This window comes from Melitaea cinxia, chromosome 20 (genome assembly GCF_905220565.1).
Source record: "Melitaea cinxia chromosome 20, ilMelCinx1.1, whole genome shotgun sequence".
NCBI classification, from domain to species: domain Eukaryota; kingdom Metazoa; phylum Arthropoda; class Insecta; order Lepidoptera; family Nymphalidae; genus Melitaea; species Melitaea cinxia.
The window spans coordinates 13204571-13230674 of NC_059413.1; the positions used below are offsets into that span (position 1 = coordinate 13204571).

Here is a 26104-nt window from a genome sequence, read left to right on the forward strand (position 1 = left end):
TGTTTTAAAATAGTGTTATGTTCACGTGTTGAGTAAGGTGGCCAGAGCTCCTGCGGAGGGTCAGGAATAGGGTCCACAATGTGTTTGCGATATTTTTCGTGTTGCAGGCGTTCAGTGCCTGCGATCATCTTTATTAAACCCTTTACCATCACGTCGGCTGTACGTTTTTTTTGCCTGAATGAATTTACGAATGAGCCCAACATCAAATTAATGAGTTGTTACCCGACATTTCCTCTTTTCTCATTCTTGGATTGAAGATAGAGTAAATTTCTTCTTCTCCCATTGATTCCTGGAAAAGTACATTTATGGCTTCTCAAGTCCCGCTTTAAGTTTTCTTGGACGGTGACCCATCATGTAAAAATTATTTTTAATAATTTTTACTTAATAGGTTACATAAATTAGTAAAGTTTGACTCCGATCGGATTAATTTGATAAAAGGTATTAATTTGATTAATTAATTATTTTTTGTTATCACCTTATCATCAGTGATATCATTAATAACAATGTTTTTCATCGAAAGTACCTACCTATAAAATTTATTAAAAGATTACAATAATAATAATAGTAATAATTAATTATATAAGACGGTTTATAACACTTCATTACTTTCAAAAAGAGTTTGAATTTTATACAACCTTTTTTATGAGGGACATTTTTTTTATATCATTTATATTTCCGTGTATTGTGTATTTATTTATTACAAATTTAAGGGCCATTTTTACATATGTTGTTTGAGTATTTTTAATGTCTTCTCATTCACTATCAGTTTAGAATGTAGATTTTGATGGGAATCTATCTCTTTCTGTGTCAAAAGAGGAATATAATAGAAACGTCATATTTAACGAAGAATTTTTTTTTCAGGTTGGTGCTGTGCCAACCCCGTCCCAGCTCGTCTACCCTGAAGAAAGACGAAGTGTGTATATCTAAATTTTTCGCGATAATATTTTCTGAACAAGCACGCTGTGTATGTATGTGTGTGTGTTTGTGTGCACGCATGTATGAATAAAAAGCGAAATTTAATTTAATTGATTTGACTACAATTTTTTTTTGCCAAAAATGAGTAGCAAAGGAATAGCCATTGTTAAATTGGCACATAGTAAGTGGGAACTCAAAATTGAAACGATTGAAATAGCAGATTTATTAAGGATATTTATATTCTTATAGAGTAGGAATACCTAACGTCAAGCAATTAAAATATGTGGTTCTTGTCCGTAGATGGAGACAGCCGAATCGTCTCCGGTTGGGAGGCAAACGATGGTGATATCCCTTACCAGCTCTCTCTTCGTATGGTAACAAACATTGGTTCAGTGGTCTCCTGCGGAGCTACCATCATTCACAACGAATGGGGTTTGACCGCTGCTCACTGCACTGCCAAGTCAGTTCAATCGATTTCTTTTTAAATTTTCATTTTTAGATCTTTTACGAAATTTGAAAAAAAATCAGATAGTTTTTGATGCAAGTGATTTTCCCCCGATTGTTAAATATTGCAATATATATTTATGTGTTTGTGATTAAAAGCCTAGGGAAAAGAGTTTCAAAGCTTCTAACTCGAGAAATTACGGACTTTTATACAATTTTCATCCCCTATCACCCATTTAAGGTTAGATTTTTACAAAATCTGAAAAACATATTTACTTAATAAGTAGTCTAAAAATAAAATAATACGTTACCAGCATCAAAAATAATGAACTTTTTGATTAAGCTTTCAACCCACTATTTCACCCCCGAGAGGCATAGTTTTTCAAAATCTGTTCTTAGTAGACGTTTATTAAACTAAAAAGTTAGTGATTGTAGCACAAAAACTGAACGAATTTCATACAAACTTCCTCGAGCCCTTAGACCACCTTCCCCCTGTCACAAAATTCGATCTTAGCGGACTTTTACGGCGGACTACCTTGACCTGTGAGTCAAATTTCAAGTTTGTGGCATAGTAAATTTAGGACTTTATAAAATCTTTTGAGAGCCTTTAGACTTCCTTAATATGACCCTGTTGCAACCTTCGTTCTTATTGGACGTTTATTGACTGTGACTTATCTCTCTGCCAAATTTCAAGCTTGCAGTACAAAAGTATAGAATTTTCTAGAACCCTTAGACTTCTCTAGTGCGGCCCTATTGAAAAATCCGCTCTTGGTGGACGTCTGTTCACTATAAGTTATCTCTCTGTCAAATTTAATAATTGTGTTTGCTAGTAATCGAAAGAAACCGTCTTCAATTACATCGACAAGTAATACAACGTAAGTAGACGAAAAAAATTAACAAACGCACTAGTCTTCACTACGATTTTCGAAAGTTCCCCTCGATTTCTCTGGGATTCCATCATCAAATCCTAGTTTCCATTGGATCTTGGTTATTGTGTTTGGATTATAAGGATATCATGGGATATTTCCTTTCCAAAAAGAATTATCAAAATCGGTTCATAAACGACGAAGTTATCCCCGAACATACATTAAAAAAAAAAATTTTTATCTATATAAATATATATTTTTTAGTAGCACAAAACATGATGGACTTTCATCACATTCACATCAAACTTGTGAGAACCCTTAGATTCCCTTAATCCGGCCATATGGTGAAATCCGTTCTTAGCGGACGTCTACTAACTGTTAACTACCTGTCTGCCAAACTTCATTTTTAAGCATCCAGCGGTTTTTGAGATTTCGTGATAAATGAATGAATCAACGATTTTATAAAAATAGAAAAAGAAGATTTACAATTTATATATGATTTGTAATACTGTTAAAACCTTGTATTTTTAAAAATTTACAATTCACAAGAAGAACTAAGTAAATACTTAGTTACCCTGAGTTTAATTTGCAAATGATTCTTTCAGCCGAATCACCATTCTCATTCGCGCTGGCGGTGTATCGCTTTTACGCCCCACGCTTTTCTTCGAGACTACGGAGTACTACAACCATCCTCTTTACATCGAATCTTCGCCATTTGTTCAGCCCCATGATATTGGCGTTATTAAGTTCAACAGAATCGTCGAGTACACTCGTGAGTTCACTTTGCTCAAATTATTTAATTTTAAGTTTCAGAATATTCGTTTATTTTCAATACTTTAGACAGAAACAGCTGGAAAGACTTACACTTACTGTAACAATTTATTAGCTGTTCTTATTTTAGTTCGTTCTGAAACAAAAAAAGGACTTCTAATTACATCGACAAGTACCTATATAATACAATACACAGTATTAGGGATAACTAAAAAACTGTGCCTTAAATATCACCGAAATTTAAATGATACGAACCAGCTTTCGAATTAAAAAAAAATAATAATCAAAATCGGTACACTCGGTAGAAAGTTATGAGGTACACACGTAAAAAATATATAGGAACTAAGAACCTCCTCCATTTTTGAAGTCGGTTAAAAACGTGTAAATATTTGTTTAGTTCTGATAGTTTAAGCGAAATTGATTTTTTCTAGCTTACATCCAACCAATCAGGCTGCAATCGTCTGTCGATAGGAACAGGAACTACGATGGTGTGAGGCTCATGGCCAGTGGATGGGGCAGAACGTGGACTAACGGTGAGCAAAAAAAATATATTCATATTTTTTTCATATTAATGTTTTAAATATATATTTTATTTGTGTAAATAGTTTTTTTTCTTATAATGTTGTAGTAAATAATAAATTGTAAGCAGCTTAAGTCAAAAACAAAGCGAATATTTTATATGTTTTAATGTTGTCTATGTCCAAATCTTGCGTATGGTCTCTAGATGCGAGTGCTCTTGAACTTATTTAGCAATAGGTCTACACAATAAACCTGCACTGTGTCTTAGATATACGAAACGTAAACTGGCTATGAGAGAAGGACAGAAAAAAAATGTGTGCTCGCACCTCTCTCTCTTGCTCCGTTCACCTCACCCGATCAAACTTTTCGTAACGTTCTCGGCACGCAGTCACCAGCTTACTCCCCCAAGTCAAGCAAGCGTATAGAGGTTTTACTTCAAATATAGTTAAAACTTTTCCAAGAACATGTAATTTTTTCCTAGTTAAATACAATTATTATGTACTTACAGGTGCCTCTCCCACTATTCTTAACTGGGTATATCTTAGTGGAGTCTCCAACCAGTTCTGCTGGCAATCATTTGGGGGTAGCAACATCATTGTTGACTCCACCATTTGTGCAAGCGGTTACAATGTCACTAGTCAGTCTACTTGTCAGGTAAGTTGTTAGTTTACCACCTTTTCAGTATAAAGTGCTTTTGATTTCAGATTATAAATATGTAAGCACAAATTTCGTTAAACCTCGTTACAAAACCGCAGATAGTTATTGATAATTATGGTGGTAAGTATGTCAGCCATTATTTGATAAAAAAGTTTGCCAGTGGCGATATTTTAGTTTGATTAACTTTTAATTGTTTGGCACTGTGACAGGTCTAATATATACGAAAATTAAAAAAATGAAGTTAGCTCCGTTAGCCTAAAAAATTAACACATAACATTTACTGTATTTTAATTACACCACAATCATAATACCAACCATTTACTGAAGTTAAAATTATCATCTATAGTCTTTTGGAAAAAAATAGGTTAACTGAAAATTTATATAGTATGGTATATTAATATACTATACTATATATATTAAGGCATAGTTACAACCTACTAAGGTACTGTCCCTGGTAAAAAAATACTGCTAACCATCTCGTGAACGCTGGTGTAGCGCATTAAATATTCTAAGATCTGGGCACATCATTAATGAGGATCTGTATTGTCAACGATTGCACATCGTGATTGAAAACAAAGCGTTATCCAACTGGAACTGTTCACTTTAGGGCAACACTAGACAAAAAACTACACAAAATATTCCGTTTGTTCTACTCCACAGCTGCTTTAGGCAAGCAATAGATCACTCTAAGAGGCGATAACTGCATAATATACTGCTTAACCATTTACAGGGTGACAGTGGCGGTCCTCTTGTAGTTGAAGATGTTGACGGTGTCCCCTCCCAAGTCGGTATCTCATCCTTCGTCTCCGCCACTGGCTGCCATACTAACTTCCCAGCAGGTAAAACATAATTATATCCATTCTAGTTATTATTTAATTAAAAGTAAGCTAAGCTTAGATTAAAATTAGTACTCGTATAGCAGCTCGTAGGTAGGAACAAAAAATAAATTTAATTTATAAATACTAAAGATTAATATACAACCTACGTCATCTCGAGAGTCTTCCATAGTGGCTGTCCCGGGAGCTTAGCTAATAATTCTATCTTAATTTGATAAATAAAATAAAAAAATTACATACATTACGGACTAAGGAAAATTATTTCAAATAATCAACTGTTCTGTCTAGGTTTCATCCGTCCCGGTCACTATCACGATTGGATCACTGAAGTCACTGGTATCAATTTGGACTGGGATCCCAATGCAAGTCCCAGCACTACTATTGCTCCTGAAGTACCCACAACTGTTACTATTTCAATACCCACAACTACTTCTGAAGTACCTACAACTACTTCTGAAGTACCCACAACTGCTTCTCCTGAAAGTGAGGAAGGTGGGGAAGGGGAAGGTGAAGGGGAAGGTGAAGGGGAAGGTGAAGGGGAAGGTGAAGGGGAAGGGGAAGGTGAAGGGGAAAGTGAAGGAGAAAGCGACGGTGAAAGCGAAGGAGAAAGTGAAGGAGAAGGTGAAGAAGATGAGACGGATGTAGTGAAAATAAAAGAATTGGCCCCTGTATATTATTATTAGAACAGTTTAGAATTAGTGACAAGAACGCTTAAAATTGTCACTCGGCGGAACCTAAAAAGACAAGACGATTAGTGTCATTATGTAATAAAATTTAAACCTTACTTACATGGTTTTTTATTTCGAATACGTACATTATTATTTTTAACACTCATTTATAGAGTCCCACAGGAATACACGTTCTACAATAATTGTGCTTACAAAAAGTCAGAGAAATCTAAATCTAATCGAATAAATCTAATCTAATTAGATACTTATAATAATTAATTGTGTATAAATTATTTTTACAATTATTATAGGATTAATTTTAGTTGTTTTAAAATTTTAAGTTGGTTGGTTTGGTTATATAAAACGAATGTTACGTGAATGTTTTGGGTTCATTACCTAAGTTTGGAGTTGGTTTTTTTGCTATCACGATACTGTCTTTGTCATTTATATTATTACTATTTTTTTCTCAGTTTGACTTTATTTTGTTTTGTATGGTACCTAATTACTTTTTACTGTATCTACAGATTTTGATAATTTAAATTTTTAAACACGCACTGGCACTCACCATCCTCATCTTACGAGTGGTGTTGCGTGATAGCTTTCTCACTTTATCTTTGATACCTAACATTTTTTAATTATTGGCAACCTTTATTTGTGGTCATTTTCGCACAGGCAGCGATATATCGTCATATTTAAAAAAAATAAGCGTTAATTTACTTTATATACGCCATAAAAGTTAAAATACTACAAATTATTATCTGTACTATCTATACTTGGCTGCTGAGTAGTTGCGACCGAGCGGGCTTTAACACCCATGGCTTTTGAAATTTCCTATATGCACTCCAGTTATGTGCATAATATTTCATTTTAATTAAAAGTATTTGCGGCCACTTTTTGACTTACACCCTTGTTATCAATGTATTTATAAAAGTTGGCGTAGCGGTTAAAGTACTGGCTGTTGTGGTTTCGACCCCCACTCACGACAGGCATTTCTATTGGCCATATGGATTTTTGTCGTGGCATTGGCGTTTGTGCTTGTGTATTGTTTGTGTTTCCGGACCCCTGACAAAGAAGAAAATTATAGCGGGAGGCGTTGAGTGTGAAGTATTTATTTATTTACAATTTTGGCAATTATCTCAAAAATATTTTTTCAAATCGGACAAGTTGATTCAGAGACAATTGGGTTTAAATTAATAAAGCAATCAGTATACTCCTGAAATCTTAAGATGCCACAATAATCTTATCTTCAACAAATGTAGTTGTAATAAACTCCTGACACAGCTTGTACTAGCAAATAAGATGATAATAAAATCTTTAATTACATATGAACAGATGAGTACTTGGAGGTTGTAATTCAATTTTGGCTTATCCTCTCAGAACCGACTAAACTATTGTACAAGATAGTAAACATTGGTATGCGATGATGACTTCAGTCATTTTCTTGTATGTAACATGTGTGATGTTGGTATGGAATGACGTAGTCCTTATGGACTAAAACTCCTTAAATAAAGAAAAAAAAAAAATGAACAGATATACATAGCTAGATTGAGCATACAGGTTTTTCTGATTCCGTATAAAAGACTCGGAACATTAATTAGAAACTATGGAACAAAATAAAAATGTAAAAACTCCTAACAATCCAGTAACGAGTAAAGAATCGACAAAAGAATAAAATAGTAATGCATGACCACGTTTTTAATTTGTGTCAAGCGTATACTTACAATGAAATGTAAAAATAGGACCAGAAATCTGTCATACGGCGTCGTATTGCAGTGGTTGCGTTTCGCGCATGCGTGTCTGGGTTGTCAGCTTAAACTTTTTTCCCATCAATGTTAAATTCCTTATTTAATTCGACCTCTCCTCGCGGTTCAACATTGTGTTGACCTGTTTCTGATTAATAGTTTACTAGGATTGAGTTGCTGAATGTTTTATAGTTTTAAAGCGGTTTCATTATTATGAGAAATTATTAGGTTTCATGAAAATCAAATTAATTTAACATACGATTACGATACGATTCAACCTGTAATATTCCACGGGAATAGACTTCTTACTCCATGTAGGAGAAGGATCGGAGCTTAATCCACCACGCTGCTCAATTGCGGGCTGGCGGTTATACTCTCTACTATGAGTATTTAATGATCGCTATCAGGTGTATATGATAGCACCCACAAGGACAGACAAATAGACCGGAAATAAATATTTTTGTAAATACTAATAATATGAGTATCCACTGCGTGTGGGAATTGAACGCTCCAGCAACACGCCTACAAACTACACGCACCATTACACCAGAGCGGTCGTCGTATTTTAACATATTTACCACAAAAAGTTGGTAAAGAGCGTCATACAGCAACACATACGAATCGTTTGGCGCGCGCGCGAAATAATCCCTCAAACCATGATGGCGGTCGGTCAAGAAGCGCGCCCCGCGTCGGTTTACTGATAACGCGTTACATTCCCCGTTATAAATATATAATAAATAAGTGGTGTGATAATAATGTTATAGTTTTAAGTAGGGTCAGGGTATTTTTGTGTGCCAGTGCGTCGTTATTGTGTTGCATGAGTGATCCCAATGGGGGCCTGGGTACGCGGGATGATGGACGCCGTACGCCGGCCAGCACCGAACAGTTAACGTTAGTATTGCTACATTTATAGTACTAAAAAAGGTTTTATATATTTAAATCGATTAGGTTTCATTAAATAGTTCGTATATGTATCTATTGTTTGCAAAGTATTGCTATGGGTGGTTACCACACCTTCGATCTATGGAATCTTTTGCGTAATATATATTTTTTTAAAAGCTTACATAAGCTTATTTTCTTATTAGATTTTTTATTGATTACGATAAATGTTTAAATTAAATTTTTTAAGGGAAATTCAAATAGTTTGAATGAATATTTAATATACCTTTTTACCTCACTAGTAAATTTTTACATATGTATTTTTTTTTTGTAAAATCAATGACTCAGTAGGTCTTCGCCTTATGGTCGCGTAACGAAATCAATGCCAGAATTTACTGGAACAACGAACTTACTAATCGGTCTATTTCAAGCCGGTAACATTTACTAGAAGATTATTCGCACTATAAGAATTTTACCACACAATATATATGGGACTGCTTTTAAATGAACTACATATTTTTAGAAGTACAAATTTGGCGAGTCCCTGGACGAAAACATGAAAAAAATCAAGAATTTTCTTCTGTTTTAAAGAAACAGTAAACGGAAAAAACATACGCGCCTTTGTTCACTAATCATAGTAATATTTCACTTCGTGGCAGCAAATTTATGTCTTACCAGTGTTATGTCCTCAGACATAGATGAAAATTGGTTACCAGAGTATATTCTTGGATTCTCTAAGTAGGATGTTATTATAGTTGCATCAAAAAAAAAAAGATAATTGTGTTCGTTCACAAGCGAAAAAATATAACGACATTAACTGATATCGACAAGTAATACAATGTAGGTGGTCGATAAAATAATCATTCAAATTTGCATTGTTAGGTATAACCCAAAATTTATTTATTTATTACTTCTTGCATAAATATAGTAACACTTTTATTTAAAAAAAGGGAAAAAAAAACAGCAGCACAGAAATAAATTTAAACAAAAAGTAGTTACAATGACAGCATTCAAAGGCGGTCTCATTGCTTTAAGCAATCTCTTCCAGACAACCTCAGGTAAAAGGAGATTATAAGTAACAAAGTGCAGGATTGGATCGGATCGGAATTACTACTCAAATCTCAATTAAATTTAAATAGGACCACATAATCATCATAATTTTTTTTATCAGCATCAGTTTTCGATTTAAAAAAATCGTCATAATCGGTGCTCCCAGTAAAAAGTTATGAACACCTACTCTTATTTTGTAGGGTCGGTTAAAAAGTTTTTCTATTTTATCATTTTAAATAATCTAACCTACTTCCTTGTAGCCTTCATCCTTAATTTTACTTTGGTAGGCAAAGAGGATTCTTGAGTGGATGACGACCAAAGAGAAGCCCTACATATATATGATGATCACTTAACATCTGGTCAAAAACTGGTAACAAGAAGAGTCGGGATACAACAAAGGAAGAGTTATTATTAATTGAAGGATTTTTTTTCGAATCGATGTAATATTGCAGAAAATAATTACTAATTACATTTTTTGCGGTACACGTTTTTTAACCTTCGAAAAATGAGAAGGTTTTCAATTCGACACTTTTATGTGTGTTACTCCAAAATTTTTACTGTGTCTTTTTCGATGATCTTCTTTTATTAGAAAGGTGCTGCTTCGCATAAAATACAATATAAGTCAGTCAGTCAGTTCAGCTTATGCAGTCCACTGCTGGACATAAGCTGCCCCAAGCTCGCGCCACACATCCCGTTTTCCCGCAATATAATATAATTCCTTTACGAACTGTTGTTACAAGAGGACTTACACGTTCTTACTTGTCTTAACATACCGCTTTTATGAATAATTTGGAGTTATATAGCCTATTACTTTCCCCAGTAAACATACTAATTCAATAAACTTTTGAAATAAGAGCCTTAAAATAAACAAAAGAAATCTTAAGCTGTAATTACATTAGTCAAAGACGTTAAGCGAAATGCACTGCCTCCACTATTTTTTCATCGAAAGGAAATTGTTAAATCTTAGTTCTTTACAAAATTTAAAGGTTAGTACCAAAGTGGGAGAGAATATTAGCCCAACTTTTTGACAATGTTATTAAGTTATCAACGATTTTCTGACAGAAAATGTGTGGTTTTTCATCACACGTCTTTAGCCATTCAACAAAAATTGATAGAGTTTGACTGGGAAGTCTTAATGTGTCCGCCATATAGCCCCGATCTTGCACCCACAGATTTCTCTCTATTTCGGTCTCATCAGAATTCTTTAGGTTATGTAGAGTTAAAACATCAAGAGAGGACTGTCAAAACTTTTTGACAATTTTATTCGGTTATCAGTGATTTTCTCATCGTCCTCATCGATTGATAAGTCAATGCAAAGAACTTTAATAAATCTGGACAGACGCCAACTGAGACAAATAACTGCGGCACTGACTGGACTCGGTCCGTATAACAAACATCTATTTAATATAGGCATTACCGACAGTCCCCTGTGCAGAGCTTGCATGGGAACAGAAGAAACGGCTACGCATGTTCTTCTCTACTGTCCAGGTGTAGCGGCTTACCAGGCACAACATCTTGGCACCCTGAAGACACTTCCGGAGATCTTCAAGAAGCCAAAAAGACTTCTGAAGTTTCTGGAGCAGCTTGGGTGGCAGAAGTTAATAGATTATTCCCACACACGCAAAATAGGCGCAAAGTCGTCGAGTTGTGGAAACCAGCCCGTGCTTACCATACCATACCATACCAAGTCAATACAAAGTAGGCATTAGAAAAATCCGTCAATTAAATACACATTATTAGGGATATCTCGTATACTCGTTAAATCTCGGTTTCATTTAAATGGAACCACACGACAAGCACCAACCAGCTTTCAACTAAAAAGAGAATCGAAAAAAATCGGTACACACAGTAAAAAGTTACGAGGTGGCACTCTTAAAAAGGAAAAAAGTCGAATTTAGAAGACGTGACCAAATGTTTATCATTAATACTATATGGCTAGATTATAATATTAGGTAATATGACAAAAACTTAATTATCTTGTCTAGACAATGGATCTAGGCAAAATAAATTATGGGGTCATTCGATAATATTTCCACGTAACGTCTGACTTATTAATGCCTTACTGTGCTTCGCGGTTTCAGACGCGTTAATTTGAGGGAAAAACTAGCCTATAGCCTTCCTCGATAGATCGAATACGAAAATAAATTTTCGAATTAAACGAACAAAATTTTTAGCTATATAATATTAGTATACTTATACTCAGAAATTGATGTAGAATTCCACTGTTACCGTTGATGGTTATTAGATGGGAAAGTCCAATAGAACAATACTTTGATGTGTATTTGGTTAGAAAATTTACGTTTGGTCAGCTGTCTAAAGATAACTTACCTACACTTTGTGTTACTACATGTTGTGTTTTGTGTGTTAGAGAATTTACTTTTAGACTAGCTCGTATGCGTAGTGTGTAGTGACTCTGTTTTCTGCTCCGTGGGTTATGAGTTTGATTCCCGCCTCGACTCTGGTGTTATATATGTGTTCATTTATATATGATTATTATTTATATGAATCTATCGAGAAACAAATATGATCAGTCGCCATATATATCTATATACGTGAACCAAAAATTTTGTACCCCTTTTTACACAATATGCGCGAACGAAGGAGTATAAAATTTCGCATACTTATAGTTTATATAGAGAAGGAGTGCAGAATGCTAATTTTTTTTCAATTATGCTTAAAAATACATTCAATCAATAAAAAAAAACATAACACACTACCATGTATTTGACACACAAACGCACACACATATACTCTTTTGTTTAGTGTTAATGTATGTGGTTAAATTATGGTCGAATTTTGACCACTGGGCGACCACTAGTAATAGATAGTATAATTATGTATTTTTAACTGATGGGTTCCCTGTTACATAGAAGAATTGGATCCTAAACTACCTCTTTTCCACCACCTATTGCGAAATTACTAATTCAGATTTCGTTTTCAGTCTATCAGAAAATCTCCTTGTTGACATTTTCATTAAATTTCTATTCGCAAAATTATACTGAAAATTTAATAACTGTAAAGTTATGGAGAAGAATTAGAACTTCATTACGTCTTTGCGAACGTTGTTTAGCCAAATTACTGATTCAGAATTCATTACGAGTCAAGAAATTATCAAGACGGGTATTTTTTTGAAACTATTAAGTGCCGGAAGCCTTAAAAGCCTTAGCTGGGCTTTAAGCTCACAGAGCCGGATTAGATTAGACCGGAGAGACAGGGCCTTAAAAAAGTCGCAATATTTCTGTTTCTGATAGCACCCAAGTTTGAAGCGACTATGTGATATGTAGGGTAGAGAATCCATACAACAGCTGAAAAGAATACAACTAAACATATAATTGTATATACCTTGATCCATTTGTTGATTCATCAATTGAATTATTTGGCTTCATTCTATAAAAAAAACTTATCCGGCTTCCGAACTCTACTGTCTAAGCATTGGCTGTTTTAATCTTGTTTTTAATTCTCTAATCTTGTAAAAGTATTTCTAGATTTTAAATCTATAAATAGGTATCGGAATTATTAGATTCAATTGCAGTATTTTTCATACTTTTAAAGAAAGGATTATTGCAGTGGAATGAAAAGAAATAAGAATATTTATTTCGCTAAAAGATACGCCACAACAAGGGCGTCAAACTCAATTTTGCAGAGGGCCATACATTAAATTTAGAATGCGTAGGCGGGAAAGATTCAAATTAAAAAAAAATATACTGAGTTATTATAGCATTTCATTGATTAGAATCGAGTGAAGTCATGATTCTTCTGTCTGTGAAAACGATTCGAAGGTGCTTTAGAAGCCTATTTGATCTGATCTCTGATTGACAAGCTATTTTTTATTTGAATTGTTAAGTAAATGTCCAGTTTGACGAAGCCGTATACTGTATTTATAGAACATATTAATAGATATTTTAAAATAATTTAAGTATTTATATAACTGACTGTGAACTTCTCACTACAGGCAAAGTCTTTCTGTCCATTTGATGTAGATAATTAGATATGAAAGCCGTCGGTCCCGGTTGTTATCATGTACACCTGATAGCGATCGTTCTCATTGTAGGGAATATATCCGCTAACTCGCATTGGAGCAGCGTAGTGGAGTAAGCTCTGATCCTTCTCCTACATGGGGAAAGAGGCCTATGCCCAGCTGTGGGATATTATAGGCTTATGCGTAAGCGTAAGATATGAAGGATTAGCGTTTAATCCGTTTACTTATACTATTAAATACCTTTTCAAGTCCCCAATTTACGCAGGGCATTATTTATTAGAGTTTTAATGAATGTGTCAAAAGGGAATTGAAAAATCCGATGTCAAATATCTCGTTATAAATTTTGGTAATTTTTAGGTCACATTGTATGAACAACTTATAAATCAGCCAGTTTTATATATACCGCTTATTCATAAAATTCCTTTCTTGTTAGGCTCATTAACATTCTACTATACGTCATTTGTATAATATTAATTGTAATTTTTTTTAAGTCGGACCAAAGGTAATTTGCCCAAAATTTGAGATTATTTAGACACACACATTATACACAGTATAATAGTATACATTTGTCATTGTTTTTGAATTCTGAAATATCTAAAGATATGCCTTTAAACCCGAAGAATGACACATCGTCATTTTACTGTCTTTTAACTTTATTGCGTGATTACATTAGAATTTTCGTGCCCCATATAGCATCATATTTACTTAGGGACACGATCAATAAAATAGACACATGGTAACGGAAATACGCATATATATACATAAATATTTAATATTTAATAACAAGCTGATTAATTGATTATGTCTGCTACATTCCACTGCTGGGCCTATGAATCTTTTTCAATATATGAGAGGGGTAGCTAACAAACTGACGATAATAATTAAAGTTAAAAAATAATAAAGTACACAAATACTTGACAGCTCTATACATAAATTAATTATATGTGATCTATACTAATGGAGAGCCGGTTTTTTTGTTCGGTTATACTGCGAAATCTACTAAACCGATCTGAATAATATTTCAACTGTCCCTACGCATAATATCAAAATTGAATAATTGTGTTTGCTCGCAAACGCAAAAAAACCGACTTCAATTACATCGACGAGTAATACAACGTAAATCGACGAAAAATTAGTAAAGTAACTACGCGTTATCAAAGATTACTCAAAAATTAGTTATCAGATCTCGATAAAATTTATATGTGACCACATGATAAACATCAGCTTTCGATTAAATTAAAAATTATTAAAATCAGTATACCAAGTAAAAAGTTACTACGGATTTTCGAGAGTTTTCCTCGATTTCTCTAGGATCCTATCATCAGATCCTAGTTTCCTTATCATGGTACCAAACTAGGGATATCCCCTTTCCAACAAAAAAAGAATTATCAAAATCGGTACATCCAGTAGAAAGTTATGCGGTATAATACAACGTAGGTCGACGAAAAAAGCGTCAAGTAAAAACGCATTATTAGATATAACTCAGAAAGTAGTTGTTAGATCCTCCTCCTTTTTTGGAAGTCGGTTAAAAAAGGCACTTTACATTTTTTACGCTGAATGATTTGTTAAGTATCGATTAAGAGTATAAACTCATGAAAAATGTGATTTTATGTGTATTTTATAGCATTTTCTCTTTTTTCTTTGAAAATATACATAAAAAGTAGTTTTTTCATGCAATAAAAAAAAAAAATTGAAAATTTTCCGTTCCGATACTGTACGTAGGAACAGTCGATTTATATTATAAGATGCAGTGTATTTCAGAGAAGGTGTTTAGTATATGATATGTTAGTGATTAGTTATCGCTATGTCGCTAGTAAAATAATAAACTCAACAGTCTTCAGTAACTAAGCCAGTATCGATCTCTGAACAGCCCAAGAAAATAGGTAACAGACTAGACCACGACAAACTTTTATATGGCGTATAAACATTTGTCATCAGTGGGATTGATCCCGTAGCACCTAGTGCAATAACAGTTTCTAGTGACCAATGCGTCAACCTATTGTCATAAACTCCGAGATATGTACGCATATAGAAAATGTCATTTTAAATCAATTCTTTACTTTCTCAAGGTCGTTTGAGTCCATAGAAAGACCAATCAGAAGAAAAATGAAGTTACTTCAGACTTGGCTCCGGTCTTTTGTTATATTGGAACGAAACTTACAGAATTCAAATTAGGCTGTATGGATTATAGTCCTTTGCCTTTCCCTATTGGGAAACTAAATTTTAAAACAACAACAATAACCATAGAACGACTTGTTTGATTCACTTTTTCTATATTTTAGTAACTATCTGGTTTCTGAATAATCCTAGTCTCTTCTATTTTAGAAGAACATGCTAATAAATAGGAACTATAAGAACTTTTCTTTGAAATTCTTTACTTTTTGTAGAAATACGTCAGTCATGTATGTATTCTGTGAAACAGTTTGCCGTTGAGAGCTCGCACGAATTTTATTGAATTTTTGTCACTGTCGTAGCTGGCTACGCGCCAAGCTTGCTCGGCTCATTCTACGTCACAATATTACGTATATCACTATATTTATTTATTATGGAATTGGAAATATTCTGAAATAGCTCTGCCCGTGGCTTGCCGTCTTTCGTTTGCTTTATATTCGACTTCTCTAAAAAAATAGTGAAAGAAGTTGAGAATTCTTAAGCTTTTAATAAATAACCAGCTTAACCCTTATTTCGATTACGTTGTCATTGTCAGGTAAATATTGAATAAGGTAGACCTTTCATCTGTTAACCCACATTATGTTTGAATATAGTTGGAAGAACGCTGTTTTTGACATATATAGTAGATGTGTCCTGCGGTCTCACTCGCGTTGATTTGAGGAAAAAACGTATTAGGCCTCTCCTTATAATGATGCATCGGTGCAGCTCGAACTCGTTATCATTCGATTGTGCTTATAATCTCCTAAATTATGTGTCCAAATTCAATGCCATAAAAGACATACCTAGTTTATCTTCATAAAACAGGTTTTTATGGAGTATTTTTTATTAGTAAGGGCTCACATGGCTGGCTATTCATTAAAATCAAATGATATCTAGGACAATTTTGTTAAAAAAGAATTACTTGAGATGTATTATGTATACTGTAAAACATTCGCAAAATCATTATTTTAGAACAAATTTGTCTACCACAAAAAAGGTTATAATGAGTCAACCTTATAAGATACACATAATTATGCTATCGCGTACATTTTTTTTAAAACTTGAATAGCGATCATTAACGTAACGCACGCAACGGAAGTTCTTAAACTTAATATTTTTTCCCGTTTTTGCAACAAACAAAAAAATTATCGTTGATTTGGTTATTTGATAGTTGATATTATTACCTGAATAGTAAAGTCAATTGTGACAGAGTGAATTTTTATGCAGTTCTTTGTAGACTCTACCAATGATTTTGATAAAGCTTGCGGCTACGTGGAGTTGACACGAAATGCATTTTGTCACTTTTCATATCTCATATGATCGATGCGAATAACTGGGTCCTCGTTGGACTGCGCCGTCACGCGATGTCACGCTTAGTCCTGTCAGTATTGTTTGATCACAGACAAGCACAGAACTGTACATTTAAAAAGTGGTGCAATATGATATCCCAGACGAATGATTTATTTATTTATTTTTATTTCGTGTTACGATATATGTTCCAGATAAACTCCGAAACTACTGAACCAATTTTTATCACATTTGGTAAACATCTGTCATTTGGCCTAACTTGGGAGATAGGATTGTTTTTATGTAAATTAGACCCGGTGGGTGGCGCTGCTGATTGAAATGTTGTAAGCATCTGTAGTTTGGTGCAACTTGAGAAATAGGGTAGTTTTTATCTCAGTTGGACTCGGTAGGTGGCGCTGCTATCGGTATGTAACTCCAAAACTACTGAACCAAATGTTACCAAATTTTGTAAGCATCTGTAATTTGGTCCAACTTGGGAGATAGGGTAGTTTTTATTTCAGTTGGACTCGGTAGGTGGCGTTACGTAAGCAATCAAATGTTGTAGCTGTTTTCCTAGCAGGACAACGTCTGCCGGGTCCGCTAGTATATTATTAAAATTATACATTGGCCACGTGCATGTTAAACAGTCTAATACAATATGTCAAGTTTTATATGACATTGGCCGTACATGCAAAGCACGTGTAGCTCGATGACAAATACCACGTCACTGTGACAATCGATGTTACATATTTAAATGCATACGCACTCTCAAAACTGCGTGCCAACGATTTAAGGCACTTGTTCCGTCATACGTATCTAGAATAAAAAAAAGTACAAAAAAGATTTCAACACAAATCGATATAACATAAAAATATATATAAGACTTTCTTTGATAATAGCAAATTAATGGCATCGCTTGTCTTTATACTTATAAAGTTTCAAAACTACAAAACGATATGATGATCTTCCTTCATTGACCAATAGTAAGATATTTAGGTAATTTTTATACAAATAGGTCGGTAAACAAGCGTATGACGGAGCTCTGGCTACCTTACTCAATACACGAACACATCACTGCTTGATAGCAGTACTATTTAGCTGTGATCTTCTGTAAGGTCGAGGTACTTTCCCACTTCGGGCTGCTACAGATTTTGAGCCGGATATTTCTCGCTGTGCCCTACCTCACTTGTATATATGTATTTCCAGTCTTGGTTTTTGTCATATATACACGTAGATACGATAGTTACTCATAGTGGCGGATATATCTGTTAACCTGGAGCATAGCAGCGTAATAAATTTACCTCCAATCCTCTGCCTACATGGCGAAGCAGGCCAATGCGCAATAGCAGGGCGTTTCAGACTGAGGCAACGCGATCCATTTTAACTGTGTAAGCCAATTTATTTTAAGAGGCTTGTCTGAGCCTTCGCTTTTCTCACACATCGAGCACGCTTTAAACATCAGTATTCGAAAAAATTTAATCAATCAATCAAATCGACCAACAATAAAATGTCACATAACGACATTAGCCTTAAATGTCAATACGGGTGGAACTGCGAGGGTAGTTTACCAAGAATTAGGGCAAAATTCATATCCAAACATATTAACTGCATAAGCATATTTCATATGTAGCGTAGGATCCATAAAATATCCCGAGTCAGTGGGCTAGGAGTGCGGGCGTCTGCCAATTGTTGTTTATTCGAACCCGGTTACCGACGCCGCTGTGTCTACGACTTTTAAGGTCACTGCGACGCCTTTAACTAGGTAATACTAGCGAGTTACGTCAACACTTTAAAGTGGAATATTTACAATAGTTATGATATAGGACGAATTGTTTTTTTTTCCGAATAATATGGGTCGATATGAGAAAAAAACATGTTTTTTATTTATCTGTGGCTTGCTTTTTTAGCTTTTGGGGGATAAACTTGAATAATAAGTGTAGTGTAATCTGTGTTTTTGTGATGTTCAGTATTTTATTTTTCTATTACTGTCTTAGAGGGTAAATACATCGTAATCGGATTCGTTTCTAAAAAAAATAAATGAAGTAGCTTACGGAAAATAATACAAAAAATCGCAGTAAATAAAATCTCATTTCCTTGTATGACAACTAAATGCTATTATAAAGGATTAAGCATGCATTTATTGTAGCAAAAGTAATTTAATTATATCCCTTGATAGGATTACACAGCTATCTACAGTAAATAAATTACTCTAAGATAGATTTAAAGCTAATATAAGTATTTATGTATCATAAAACTGAATCATGCTTTATTATATTATATACTAGCGGCCCGGATAGACTTTGTTCTGTCAAAAGTTAATACTAAAAATTAAATAAATGTAACGTTTTCCGAGTGATCACTTTATTTTTAATTTTTATTAAAAAAAAATTCTAGTATTAAAACCTTCCGTGGGCCGTATGGAACATACAATAATTGTGTTTGCTCGCAAACGAAAAAAAAAACCGACTTCAATTACATCGACAAGTAATACAACGTAGATCGACGAAAAAATAGTCAAGCAACTACGCGTTATCAAAGATTACTCAAAAAGTAGTTATCAGATCTCGATAAAATTTATATGTGACCATATGATAAACATCAGCTTTCGATTAAATTAAAAATTACCAAAATCGGTACACCCAGTAAAAAGTTATTACGGATTTTCGAGAGTTTCCCTCGATTTCTCTGGGATCCCATCACCAGATCCTGGTTTTCTTATCACGATACCAAACTAGGGATAACCCCTTTTCCAACAAAAAAAGAATTATCAAAATCGGTACATCCAGTAGAAAGTTATACGGTATAATACAACGTAGGTCGACGAAAAAAGCGTCAAGTAAAAACGCATTATTAGATATAACTCGAAAAGTAGTTGTTAGATCGCAAATAAATTTAAATGGGACCAATTGGCACACACCACCTTTCGATTAAAACAAAATTTGTCGAAATCGGTCCACACGGTCAAAAGTTCTGATGTAACATACATAAAAAAAAAAAAAAAAAAAAAATACAGTCGAATTGAGAACCTCCTCCTTTTTTGGAAGTCGGTTAAAAAAAATTTGCCGAATTGGTCGAGCTATTATCGTGTCGCGGTGTTTGTAGTTAAACTCCTCCGAAATGGCTTGACCGATTCTCATGAAATTTGCATATTGGGTAGGTCTGAAAATCGAACAACATCTATTCATCCCCCTAAATGTTAAGGGTAGTCCACCCCAATTTTTTTTAAATTTTTTGATATATTTTTTTTTATGATACAACATTAAAATACATACAACCCTAAATTTTCAATCCTCTACAATCAACCCCTATATTTTATTTGTTAATTATAAACTTTAATTTTTTTGGCAAGATTTTTATTTTTATTTTGTCATGACTTCGAATAAAAAAAATTATATTATTTATTTTCCACCTCTCTACGATCACATCTATATTTCCATCGCAATTTTTTTTATTATTTTTAATAATTTCCTTTAATTGTTTTTTTTCTCAATTCAATTTGATCTCCTGCCTTCGCAGGTCGATAACTGATCAACTATCAATATAATCAAAATATGAATAATTATTTTTGATGTTTAGATAGATATCGAGAATTGTAATTTAAGATATATTTGTTACTTTAATAAAGATTAATTTATTAAACTAAATAAAGCATACTTTCATTGTCTACAATGCTTTCGATTATAAGTAAATCCCCGCACACTTATAGTAAATAGTTTATTGGCAAAACTTTGCCGGGTCAGCTAGTAATAATAAATATAAATATGATTTTCGCTTTATTTAAATGTCGAATCGAAAAAGAAACTTAAAATTAAATCAAATCAAATTATAAACAACTTTATTCAAATAGGCTTCAAAAGCACTTCCGAATCGTCGTTTTACAAATTAAGATTTTAAAGTGATTATTAGTTTTTAAAAGTAAAGCTACTATCGATTCGGAATGTAGGTTCTGCAGAGAATGTAGAATCGGCGAGAAACTCTGTAGTTACTAATACTATACTATACTATAATTAAAATTTAAATTAAAAAAAAAAAACTTATGAAAATAAAGAACCTTTTTAAAAAAAAAATCAATTTGACCACAGACTACGAGTAAAGCAATCAACAAAAGAGTATGATATGCGTGTGTATGTGTCAAATACATGGTAGCGTGAATAATGTATTTTTAATATATTTTTATGCATAATTTTAAAAAATATTAGCATTCCGCACTCCTTCTCTATATCAACTATAAGTGTACGAAATTTCACACACCTCCGTCCGCGCAATTTTCGTAAAAAGGTGTACAAAGTTTTTGCTACACGTATTAATATACAGATATATAAAACTGTGTTTTAGTACAAAACTAGCGACCTAGCCATGGCTTTGCACGGTTGCAAAAGATAATAATAAGCGTAAAAGTAAATATAACTATAGATGAACACAGCTACAGCTTAATTATATCAATACAGCTTAATTACCTATATCAATTTTCTTTTCCAGTCTAATAAAACCGCGGTAATTAAAGAAAGTAGTGTACTTAGTAACGTCATGTCATTACGTGTTTTACGACTAGTTTCCAGCCCCGCTTTGCTCAGGTCATTAACCGGAATTCCGTTTCATTGCTTACCCCTAAGCTCGTAAATTATAAATGACAGACTTCGAGGAAATATTTGTACAGCCCTTCTGTCGCGTTCTCGTTTTGATTGAAATATTAAAGGCTACTTTGGCTATGGTAGTTACTGTTTGTCGGCATTGGACTGTTCTTGTGTGCTAAAGTGTATTACTGGGAACAAAGAAAATTATTTTCGGCTTTTAAACGATTGTGAAAAAGGTTGAGGTTTATTATTTAGCTTTTTTTTTTATTATGGGTGTTATTTGTGGCCAGTGGTAAATTAATATCAATTTCTTTTTGGGGGCCTGTTTCACCTTAATGAATAGATTGTGATTTTTAGATTAACTGGTTGTGTATAGATATAGTGGAATTTAACGGTATTCAAGAAAAATACAAACTTTGTATATTGAATAGTGTTATACATTAGATAATTTTGTCACAAAACCGATTAAAAAGGTGCTTGTTCTCCATCTTGAGTAACATAGAGAAAATAGTCTTCGCTATTTTGACACACTTCACTGAAAAAAGTATGCAAAATAATAAACTACTAGTAAAATAATGAATTTTTTCGTTCTGCTATGTTACTCACTTTTGACTCAATAATTTCAATTGACTTTTGAGCACTAGTCCCAAGCCTTTGGCAAGCCAAGAGCTGACGCTTATCTGGCTCAAAGGCGCAGCCTTCAAAGAGACAATAGCGAGTGTCGTGGGTACAATGCCACAGGATTGTCTTTGATATTTTCTTTTTATAGTTTAGTCTTGTGACTTTGTCTAACTACTATATGTCTCTCGTGGTTTTGTGCCCTAATAGGTTAAGATGTTTGCCTCCCTTTTTAGAAAAACCTCACAATTACTCTAAATTAATTAAATATCATTTTATAGATAATTGCTTGCTCTACTGGCATACATAACTAAAAAAATTATAATTGCTTTTGTTTATGTAATTTAATTAATTATTAAAATTATATATTTATTTATTTATTTATTTATTTATTTATTTATTTATTTATTTATTTATTTATTTATTTATTTATTTATTTATTACAGTTTACATTTATTGCACTTACAGTTTACAACCAAGGCGTACAATAAACAAGCATAAATTAATAACACTACAACAAATACATTAAAGAAATAACAATTTATCTTATAATACGAGTATACACATTAACATAATTCTAAATACTTAAAGCAAGATTTAACAAATTCAGACGAATTCATAGCGAATATATCAGTACTACTATTGGAGGCCAACATATTATTAAGTAAGCGAAGGGCTGACTGCGTTGGGGCGCTCCGAGCAGCTTGCGTCCGCACACACTCCACCGCGAACAGCGGCCGGGAGCGCCTCATGACCGTACAGCGCGGTGCGCATATACCACATGCCCCCAATGTCGTAGGGTTATCTATTTTATTATTTAGTAAATGGTAGTAGTGGAGCATAAGGGCACACTTTCGCCTTAGCTCAAGAGTATCCAAGCCCACCATACCATTCACATAAAGAGAGGGATACAAATAAGGATAGTAACCATATAGTTTAAAGAACAAATAACGGGCAAACTTTTTTTGCACTCGCTCAACTAAGGTTTTATAAAGTTTTTCGTGTGGATTCCAGATTAAAGCATTGTATTCCAATGTACTGCGAATAAAAGCAAAGTATAATATTAAAATTGATTCTTTGTTAGAGAATCTTGCTGATTGTCTTATAACAAACCCAAGTGCTTTGTACGCTTTTTGACACGTTAATTTAATGTGGTGATTGAATGTTAACGCCGAATCAAAGATTATACCTAGATCACGTATACTATCTACTCTAGACAAAGCTTCGCCGTCGACGGTGTACGTGAAGGAGATCGGGGAATGGGACCGAGTATACGTTACAATTTTACATTTAGATGTATTAAATGCTAATTGATTGTCTCTGCTCCAGGCACAAACATTATGTATGTCATTTTGAAACGCATCGCAATCATTATTGCCTTCAATAGTCATAAACAACTTTAGGTCGTCAGCGAACATCAGACATTGGGTTCTTTTGAGTACTTCTGGAAGGTCGTTAATCATGATGAGAAATTGGGTAGGACCTAAAGTACTACCCTGGCTTACACCAGAAAGTACAAAGTACGGATCAGACCGATAAAACCCAAGTTGGACGTATTGAACGCGGTTTGTGAAATAATTTGCAAAGAACTTTAATAAAGTGGGTGTAAAACCTAATTTTGAAAACTTATTTAAAAGAATATCAATATTTACGCGGTCAAACGCTTTTTGAAAGTCAAAGTAGGCAACGTCAACTTGTTTTCTTCTGTCTAAAGCCCTTGCACTGTAGTCGGTAAAATTAATAAGGTTCGTGGTAGTTGAGCGGCGGGCGCGAAAACCGTGCTGTGAGTCTGACAGTCGGGACTGGATTTGAGCAGTGATATGACAATTTAATATTGTTTCCAAAACTTTTGCAAAGCCTGATAAAATAGCTATAGGTCTATAGTTATCTATTCTAGATTTATTACCACTCTTAAGTACTGGTGTTACTCGAGATAATTTCCAAGCAGTCGGATATTTTTCGGATGATAGTGACAGATTAAAGATAAAGTGAAGAGGGCCCTGAAAAACAGACAGACAGTCCTTTATAAGATATGAAGGAATACCATCCGGACCTGCTGTCGAACGGGGCTTAAGGCGCCTAACTGCGGTACGGATGTCAGCCTCAGATATGTAACTTACAGAAACACACGCAGATGGGATACCAGGCACTGAACAAATTTCATTCATATCTAATCTAGGTTTTGCGGGTAGGAATACCGACCTAAAATAGGTTGCGAAAGCATTAGCAGCGTTTAATCCCGAAACTACATTGCCATTAATCTCATAGTCTGTACATAAATTATTAGATGCACGCTGATTTTTAACGAAGTCCCAGAATTTAGAAGGATTATCTTTCAAGTTAATTTCCATATATATGACAGCTCTAATTTTGAAACAACGTCAACATGATTGACGGTCGGTAAATATTTTACTTATTTAGTGCGAATACCCATATTGCTAGTTTATGAATAATGTAGCTAGTAGGCCTTTAATTTCATTGATTGATACAAGTATTCCATGATACAAGTAGTTCAAGGACTATACACTAGACTTTGTTCGTTTGATTTTCATCCTCTCCCCTAAGGTGTCGGTACTAAATTTTGTTATAAAAAGAATTCAATATTCTAGCTTAAAGTTTGAACTTTGCCAAGCTTAATTATATCAAGATACAGATAGAATGATAAAAATAAATGCAGCAATTTCGGCTTTAGTTTGAACTATGGAACACGTTTCAATTTATTTAACGTAATATTTTTAATGTATAAATAGAAACTGCTACAGATTTAGTATAACTATAGTTAGATGAGTAGTTTAGATCTAGAAATCTAGAAGTAATGATTCAAGATACCAAATGTAGCATTTTTACTAAGCAAAAGAACTCAACCAAGTTTAGTTATCTCGGTACAAGAAATGCTGGATAAAATCGCTACAACATATTCCTTTTAGTTCAGTCACGCACTAAATATAAAAAAGGAGAAATTGATGAGCAAAACGTGAGAATACGACTTTCTGAGTTGGAAATATCAGTTATTAGGGCGAGCGAAGTGAACCGTAACAATATCCCACAACTCGTACAGTTTTGTGGTCCACTTTACGGAAAAACTATCACATCTTCAGGTTTAAATTTTAACTTAGTAATTTAAATTCATATCTAGATGTGTTATAACACATTATGACTTTTATAAAATATAGATAGAATATAGAATTTTTGTAACTCCACCTATTATTACCTATTACCAGACCTATGACGTAGTAGTCTACGTCATCTTTTATAAAATTAAAATGTGTAAGCTATGGTTATCGGAATAACGAACAAAATCTTACAATATTTAAAAGTGAAATTTATGACATGATAATATTCTCTAATTAACAAATTCTAAAACGTGTTACAAAGAGATATAGATAGAAAATATTCCATAAACATTTTCTCCAAAATTGTTATTACCTACTATAAAAAATAATATAGTAATAAATATATAAATTAATAGTAATAATATTATGATAATTATATAATTAATATTATAATAATTTTATAAATTAAAATAAATTTGGGAGCAATTGTTAAGCTACGCTTTTTGCGATGGATGGATGGGCGAACTGTTGAAATGAAATGACATGAATTTGAATTGAACAGTTTGTAACGAAACTTGTTACATAGATAGTTAAATCCAGAACAACACGTAGCATAGTTTTCATTCTGACATTCCCACGGGATCGTAAATTATGCGGCTAAAAACATAAAGCACAGCTAGGAATTTAATAACTACAAAAATATTTGAATAAAAATGCAGTACTCGTAATACATACCTTTTGCAGAAAATATTTACAAAATAATTATATATACATATATAAATAAAATTGGAGTGTCTGTTTGTAATATTAAAATAACCGCTTTTTACTAAATTCATATGGATTACTATATGTATACACGGTACACATTCCAAAATAACATTTTTTTAAAGTTTTGTCTGTCTATCTGTCTCTCTGTTTGTTCCGGCTAATCTCTGAAACGGCTGGACCGATTTCTATGGGACATTCACTGGCAGATAATTGATGTAATAAGGAGTAAGTTAGGCTCCTTTTTTTTAGAAATTTATTTACTTTATAACTCTGCGAACTGAACCATAAATTTTTTGTCAAATTCCACGCGAACGAAGTTGCGGGCAA

The 26104-nt window shown here is 33.5% G+C and overlaps 2 protein-coding genes across 2 annotated transcripts in view; both read left to right on the forward strand.

The window, feature by feature from the left end:
• Window positions 1-503: 503 nt before the first annotated feature.
• On the forward strand, window positions 504-5691 carry LOC123663292 (collagenase-like). The gene is made up of 8 exons (XM_045597981.1): window positions 504-519; window positions 815-913; window positions 1216-1375; window positions 2831-2997; window positions 3428-3529; window positions 4024-4169; window positions 4903-5011; window positions 5297-5691. The coding sequence occupies exons 1-8, from the start codon at window positions 504-506 to the stop codon at window positions 5689-5691; spliced, it is 1194 nt and encodes a 397-aa protein (XP_045453937.1).
• Window positions 5692-8171: 2480 nt separating this feature from the next.
• The window catches only part of LOC123663370 (cholesterol transporter ABCA5-like), a 66216-nt gene continuing 48283 nt past the window's right edge, over window positions 8172-26104 (forward strand). Inside the window, 1 exon segment of the mRNA XM_045598059.1 lies at window positions 8172-8309. Within this exon segment, the coding sequence (XP_045454015.1) occupies window positions 8236-8309 (74 nt within the window). The 5' untranslated portion in view covers window positions 8172-8235.

What these genes read in the sequence shown, in the direction of transcription:
- LOC123663292 (XM_045597981.1), top strand. An exon ending in GCTGCTCACTGCACTGCCAA is followed by an intron (nt 1,376 to 2,830) that starts GTCAGTTCAATC and finishes TGATTCTTTCAG; the next exon opens with CCGAATCACCATTCTCATTC. An exon ending in CAGAATCGTCGAGTACACTC is followed by an intron (nt 2,998 to 3,427) that starts GTGAGTTCACTT and finishes GATTTTTTCTAG; the next exon opens with CTTACATCCAACCAATCAGG.